The sequence below is a fragment of the Trichinella spiralis genome, assembly GCF_000181795.1.
Source record: "Trichinella spiralis strain ISS 195 chromosome Unknown Scfld211, whole genome shotgun sequence".
Classification (NCBI taxonomy): Eukaryota; Metazoa; Nematoda; class Enoplea; order Trichinellida; family Trichinellidae; genus Trichinella; species Trichinella spiralis.
In genome coordinates, this window is record NW_003527150.1 from 5694 (window position 1) to 13393 (window position 7700).

Consider the following 7700-nt stretch of genomic DNA (forward strand, 5'->3'; position numbering starts at 1 on the left):
TGGAGTTTGGTTTTTCCAAAAGCACCGGAAATGGTTTTAAAGTGAAAACTCGCTACGTTCTACTTCTACTGAAGAGCAATATTTGAAATCAATTTACTTGAACCAACGATACAGAATACAAAAAACTGAATTTGAATACATTAAATTTTATAAGATATGCATTTTTTTAAAGTTCCAGAATTTGTATTCAAACGCTGCCTCATTTTTGATGGGGGGGTATATAATATTGACTGCATAGTTTCAATTTAAAATGCGTGAAATTTGTTGTTGATTAATTGATCATAAATTTTAGTTTTCCTTTCAAAAAGAAGCAAATAAACATCTCTGCTTACCCGATCATTGTGTCGCTGATAACTGCCAACTCTATCCCAAGTGACAATTAGCAACGATTTGGCTTCCTAATCACTTGCATCCCAGTGAAATTTGTTTCGAATCGAATCAGAACTGGTCTTCATACAGTTCCGGATCTTGGCTAGTTCTTAAAATTTGATAAGAATAATTTAAACAAGAAGATAAGAAAAAAATTTTTTTATTCATAATTTTTGATGATTCACTTACCTGTAAAATACGTGACCACCGTGTGGACCGCTGATGTCGACGTCGGCGTAGAAAATGGCAATCAACGGATGTCCAAAATCAATCAACTCTCCAGTTCTGTAACTGTTGAAGTCGGTGTCGAACGAAATCATGCCATTCCTCGTTGATATAAACACTTTCTGTATGCTTTTTCCATAGAAATGAATTCGAAATCGAGCAGTTGGAACTCGTCGCTGCTCTGGTCGTCGTTGGGCGGCAACAAATGATCACCGTGGTGTCGACCGAACGGATAAAAGTTCTGCTTGGGCCCCCGCCCCCACCCTGTGCCAAATAATATTGCACAGAAACAATAGCCAAACCGAAAAAGCATCAAGTTGGAATCGAAAGCTTGGGGAAAAAAACCACTATTTTTTGTAAAGTTGAAAAATGATCAATCGACTTTTTTGTCGGCGACGACTGGAAACAAAAATGGTTTGCTGGTGTAGAATAAGAAGTTTCGGCGTCTAAAGCAAACAAAATCACAATTTAATTTATTACAGCAAAAAAAAACAGATATGAATTTTGAAAAATTGGGAAACGCGACCGAAGATGAAAAAAGCACAAAGGAGAGAAAGAAGATGGAGATGGAGAAGATTGATGGAGAGATAAATGAAGAGAGAAGAAGCAGAGAGGTGATGTCGATCAAGCCGAGCAGATGAACAGAAAGAAAATTGACTTAATGAGGAGAGAAGAGATAAAGAATGGCAATATCAGGGCTGTCGAATTTGGGGCCAAAAACAACAGCAGTTGTTCAGTTCGTAAAGGTCGAAATGGAAACTGGCCACAGGTTAGGTCATATCGAGTGACCCTGGAACGCCGATGCCGTTGGACCAGCCGCCGGCGTTACCCCTGATCGCATTTCGGCCGCATTTCGTCTTCGCTTTTCTGCTTCTTCTGTTTTTCTCGTCAGCATTATTTCTCCTCCATTATAGCACAGCGCCCACGTTGTGTAGCTTGTTCGAGCTTTTCATCTTCGACAGCCGCTCGCTTATGTTCAACTTCAAGCTTGACAAGGGGCTTTTTGTTCATCTTGCCGGTGATGCAACTTTGGCTTCAATTTTGCTTGCACCGATGCTTTTGAAATTTGTTTCTTTTTTCCCATTTCGTGTCTTCTCTCCAATGGAACCACTGTTTCAGCTCTTCATCTTTTTCAAACGACAGCATGCAACTGCCGGATTGTTGTTCAAAAATACCCCCCATATTTTATTATTAGCTGCTTTTCCCACTTGCTGCCTGCCATATTGCTTTTGTTTCTCTCTACTTTAGCCGCTTTTCATTCTTTCTTTTAATTGGCCCTTTCCTTTCAACCATTAATTATTCAAATTACTTCCTTGGAAAATAAATAATTTTGCTTTGAAAAAGCATCACAACAATCATCATCATTACCTCTTTTAAAATATAATAAATACTTTAATTTCTTAATTTTTCAAATATTTTTTATTCTTTTTATAACAAGCATATTATTATTATTATTATTGAAAATAATTTTCTATTTTTAATCGATATTTCGGTTAATTTGAAATTTTATGCGATTCTATTATTTATATAATAAAATTTTGGCATTTTTATTCAATTTTCAAACGAGAGAATAAGTATGATCAGAATAAATAACCTTTGTTCACTTTCATTTCACGAGAAAAAAAATATTCTCTCGACACTTTTCACTGCATTGGCAAACATTACGTAATAGACAAAACATTGTCAAATATCAGTCAACAGATGAACCAACCAACAAATATCACGTTTAAACAAATATTAAAGAATTATTTTTTTTAATAAAAAGTAAATATGGATTTTTATGAAATTAATTTTAATACAACTTTCCGAGTTATGCTTCGATTGCAACAGGAAGTTGTTTGTGCAGCTCGTTGGTGCTTGAAGAAAAAGAAGTTTCTGACTTCGTCAGTTGACACTTTTTCCGTTTCGAATAGAATAATAATTTCAGAGCAAAATTTTTCCCCGTCAGAGGGGGATGTAATTGATGATTCAATTTTGCACAACTTGCACAATTTTTCAAAAGTGCAAGCTTCTTTGAAAATTTCATTTTTCACCGATTTAAACTATGCAAAATGGAAATTTATCATCAAAAAAAGCGTGGATGCTGTTGCTAAAAATTACATCCATAAATCAATAACTAATAAAAAAAATTAAATGAATAAATAGGGACAAGTTTTTTCCTATGAAAGCACATTTTAAATGATAACAGTGAGCAATTTAAATTTCAAATAGCAACAGTTGTTGTTATCTATTTATTTATTACTTTCCTTTTTTTTCATAATAATTATTCATTTTATTTTAAATCTTTACTTTTACTTTCTTTTGAGTACAACTGAACATTTCCGATAATTGAGTAATTGGATTATTTAAATTTTGATTCGAACTGGTTGGTCAGAAATGTCCTCTGTCTGTTCTGGCTAACTTTTATTGTCACTTTGATTTTGGGAATTTGCTTGGGAAACGATGTTTATATATGATAAAGATTATCAATAACAGTAAAAAATGCATGAAAAATATGAGAAAAAAACATACTATAACAACTATGCTTTCCAGTAACACGTAATCACGTTTTATTTAAAAATGAAATGGTTAGATCAGTTAACATACAAAATACTCGAAATAAAAATATGAAAGTAAAATTTTCACCAACATCTATTCATGGATCTTCAACTACTAAGTAAGTAGAGGTATGAATCAGCGTTTGCCTTTGATTTGTACCTGTAAATTAATTTTATTACAGTATATGTGTATGGAAATTTTTACGGTTTTTCTGTATTTTGTACTTATTTCACTTCTGTTTGTGCTACAGGTAGTTTATTTTCATATTTTATTTTTCAGACGAAAAATGTATATATTATTGCATATTTTTTTGATTTTTTATTTAGTATCAAGTATTTGTATATGCTAGTAAAAACTGTTTTAGTATTTAAGTATTATTTTAATAAAATTAAATCTTTTTTGAAGAACTTAGCCGAGCATTGTCATGTTAAGAACTTATGCAGAAGATTTAGAATCGGTAAGCGGTTTTAGGCAAGATTGTTTGTTTGCTATTTTTAAATTTGAATTTTTTTTAATATTAAAGGATGCGTTCAACGCAGAAGAGTATGTGGAACGTTTGGCCTGGCGATTGACTGGACCAGGTGGCGGCGATAAGATAGATGCCGTGTTTTTGAATGCAGCACTTGAAGAAGAAATTAGTAATTTGCAAATACTGTTTGATCAGTGTCAAGGAAAGATTCGAAATTTGGAAAATCAATGTCGAGAGGAAGAAGAAACATTCTGCGCAGCGTTAGAGAAATTAGTATCAGAAAACGAAGTAATATTAACTTTATTTTTTTTTGTTTTTTGTATATTTACAATTTTATTTATTTCATACTGTATAAAGAATATTTTTCAAATGGAATTGGCATTTGAAATGAAAATTTTGAATATATTTTCTTTGAATGTAATGTAACAAACATAACGCATTTCTGGTCCATTTCTCTTATACATGATGAATATCTAGTAGATTACTAATAAAGTCATCTATTTTTTAAAAAATATTTCAGATTGCGGATGGCAAGTTGAAAACGTTAAACGAAAGAGTGAATTCTGTAGCAGCTAGAGTTGTTCATCTTGGTGATCAGTTGCAGAGCGTTACTGCTCCAAGAGCCCGCGCATTTGAAGCTTATCAGTTGATGGTTCACTTCAACGAATTTTTATCTGATCAGCCTTTAGAGTCTGAAACATTCACAGATCCGGATAAAGTAACTGTTCCATTTGGTTTTTATTTCATTTTATTTTCAACTTTTTTTCTATAAAGCTCGTTGAAGCTGGTGAAGTGATTTACAAGTTGCATATTATAGCTATGGAACTACCGAAAGAAAAGTTAACTTGTTTTATTTGGTTATTTTTTTCTCATAGATAACGTATTTTATGCAGGTATGAAGCTGTGCAAACTAGAATTGCATACAAATATGATGAATTGGAGAAAATGCTCATCGAAGAATTTGTTCGTCATCATCATGCGAATGCTAAACTGAAAATGAAGCAAATTGCGAATGTGTTATCTCAATTTAATGTAATAAAACATATCATACTTTGGAAAACTATTAATAAACTGTTTTATATATAATTTTTTTCAGGGTTACTCGCAAGCTATTGACGCCTATGTTGAACAGTGCCAATGGGTAAACGTTACTTTTCATGTTTTTTTTATGTTTAGTATTTCGCATTAATATAAATATTATCTCCTTACATTTAATAGTTTAATGTTAATTTAATAGTTAGTTTAAGTTCAGATAATGTAGTAGTTATACAGTTATATTTATACGACTGAAAATAAGGCAAAAAGTAATTGTAAATTTATTGTAAATTGCAGCAATCTTTTCGTGGAGGCGATATATTCACTGATATTTGGAACATGTTGCAAAAGCATGATCCAGTGATCAACGATGTTTTTCCAAATCCACAACAAGTCATGTCTAAGCTAGTATTGAATATTTATCATGGAAAGTTGCAGGTATGAACGGTTTTTTTGTAATTGAATATTTTAAATGATATTTTTGAATCATAATTCTATGTTTGCATGCATTTTGCGTTTATTTTATAAAAGCCAATAGCATTGTTATTGAGGCATTCGATAAAATTGTGTTTTGACTCTTCACTTTAATTAATACATACTTTTTTTAATGTTATATGATAATTATCATTTTTTTCAATTACAGAATGTTTGGTAATATTTCGCAATTAAATCATCTGTTGCTTTAGGGATACGTTCGATCCAAGCTTTCAAATGCTTCAGATCCTGAACTATATTTGAGCAGTTTGTATGATTTGTTTCAAAAGTAAGTGAAAGATGTATTTATTTATTATTTGATCGTTATTATTACTATTGTTATTATTTAGAAACAACAAGCTAGTGGATAAAATGACTTCAGAGTTGGTATGTTGTCCAGAAAAAGATTTCATATTGATGCTAGTGAACACTGTTTTTTCCAAATATCTTCCCGATTACATCAAGTATAAATTGAGTTGTTTATTTTGTTTTCGTCTGTTAGCAGAGGATAAATTTTCAGAATTGAAACAAGCTATTTGCATGATCAATGCAAGTCCATCTTGCAGAAGTTTTACGAAAAGAATGGCCATGTAAAAAAATCTGGCTTTTCAGGGTATAAAATTGAAAAAATTAAAAAAATATTGTTGTGGTTTATTGTTCTCAGTGTAATTTGTTTGTTAAATTTTTAGAATTCAAGATTTGAAGCGCGATTTGCAAGCGCGTCTGATGCAAGACACTCGTACAAATTATTCACTGTTGTCTGAAGAAGTGGCGATAAATATTTTACAAGAAACGAAATTAGCTTTTCATCGTTGTGGTGTGGTTAGTCATAAATGCTGAACTTATGATTTTATGAGATGTTTTTTTCCCTTTAGCTTGGTTTGATTTTTTCATGTGATTCCATTTTTAGCTGTCATCAGCGAATGATTTGAGTGAAAATGTTCGTCAAATTTTGGATATCCTCATGCAATATTTGTGCCGTGAACATTTAGAATATGCTGTTGATTTAGCTGTTAATGGTAAAAGGAAGGAAATTTTTGTTTGTTTTTCTTTCAAATTAAGTCATCAATTTTAGCAATACAGTCAAATGAAAATCAGGGTGTAAAAGATTTTTTAAATATTCTACGACAGACGGCAGCAATTTCTCATCTTTTAGAAAAGCAAATCGACGACAGTGTCAGTGCATTGTTGAAGTAATTATAATTTTAGTATATTTGTTGTTATTGTTGTTGTTTTAGTGCTTAAAAGCTTAACTTTCAGAAATTCGTCGCAGAGTACATCTTGCCTTGAGCATGCAAAAAGTCTTTTGGAGACGATTGAAGCAAAATTAGACAAAGGAGTTGACAAGTTGTGTTATTTTTTTTTGCTCATATATTCAATTATACTGTATTTTATTTTAAATTTTGAAGAATGTTAACCACCATAGTTGGTCACGTGCGATTTATTTTAACTACGGAACAGAAAAAGCAAGAATTTAAGCCAGAAGAAGATGACAACAATGGTGGAGAAATTCCCCTTTGTTCCAACGTATGTGTTTGGTATCCAATTTTAATTGATCGGTTTATTTTTGTTGTTTTGTGATCCACACACAGGCTTGCAGTATGGCTTGCAAATATCTTTCTCAGCAAATAGCAATTATGAACGAAAGCTTGGATGGTTCAAATCTTGAAAATACCCTGACCGAATTGGTTGTTCGTTTTCATCGAGTTATTGTCGATCATATATATCAATTTCAATACAATTCTCAAGGTGAATTAATTTTCCAGTTGTTTTTTGAATTTATCTATAATTTTCTACTGTTCCAGGAGCGATGCTGTTGCTGTGCGATGTTAGCGAATATCGCAAGGTAGTATCCGAATTGAACATTCCAATAGCGAAGAAGCTTTTCGTCACGCTTCACGCCTTGTGCAATCTTTTGATCGTCTCGTCCGACCATTTGCTCTCCGCCTGCTCGTCCAACACACTCGTAAGCTTCTTTCTTTATTCTAATTTTTGTGCTTTTTAATTAGCATTTTATTCAAGCCGACTGAATTATATATTTTTTTGTGTTGGAGGAAAATTTTGACAAGTCGATTTTGATGAATTTTGTTCAACTTCGTGCCGATTGCAAAGCATCCCGATTGCTCAATTTGTTTCAAACGTAAAATTTGGCGGCATCAAGTGATCAAAAATGAATGCCGCGGCCGGCGATGTCTCTTTCGTGTGTTATAAAAGAAGTAAAGTTGCATGCATCATTTTGACGGGCGTGAATTTTATAATTAATGTGTTGTTTATTTAGTCAAAATACGGCTTGGGTTTGTGTGTGTTTGCTGCTGATAATGATGATGATGATGATGATGAAAATTGGATGAATCAATTCAACCAATACTTACCCAGATGTTGCTATACATGTAAAGGGGTTTAATTAATTGAATGATTGATTGATTAAAACTAATTGACTTGATAATGGAAAATACGCTTTGCACAATTGTGAAGCGTGTGAAAATTGTCCACTTTATCAGAAGTGAAATTATCATTTTCCACAGTGTTTTTTGTCTGCATACATGCAAATTATTGCATCTATGAATTGTAAATAAATAATCTAATGTGA

At 32.2% G+C, this 7700-nt stretch overlaps 2 protein-coding genes across 2 annotated transcripts; one reads left to right on the forward strand and one right to left on the reverse strand.

Annotated features, from left to right (window-relative positions):
* Positions 1-97: 97 nt before the first annotated feature.
* On the reverse strand, positions 98-689 carry Tsp_12386 (putative calcium binding EGF domain protein; the record flags this gene model as incomplete). The annotated part of the gene is made up of 2 exons (XM_003370987.1): positions 559-689; positions 98-125 (listed from the first exon to the last, which is right to left on the reverse strand). Coding segments are annotated over exons 1-2 (159 nt in total), but the record flags the coding sequence as incomplete, so codon positions are not given.
* A 2469-nt stretch (positions 690-3158) lies between these two features.
* On the forward strand, positions 3159-7254 carry Tsp_12387 (exocyst complex component 5). Its single transcript, XM_003370988.1, has 20 exons — positions 3159-3250; positions 3412-3420; positions 3459-3480; positions 3538-3558; positions 3656-3889; positions 4122-4319; positions 4376-4440; positions 4495-4633; positions 4698-4748; positions 4934-5074; positions 5323-5399; positions 5461-5574; positions 5800-5932; positions 6021-6129; positions 6186-6303; positions 6371-6457; positions 6520-6637; positions 6703-6859; positions 6916-7076; positions 7165-7254. Exons 1-20 carry the CDS (start codon positions 3159-3161, stop codon positions 7252-7254), a joined length of 2136 nt encoding a protein of 711 aa, XP_003371036.1.
* Positions 7255-7700: the final 446 nt, after the last annotated feature.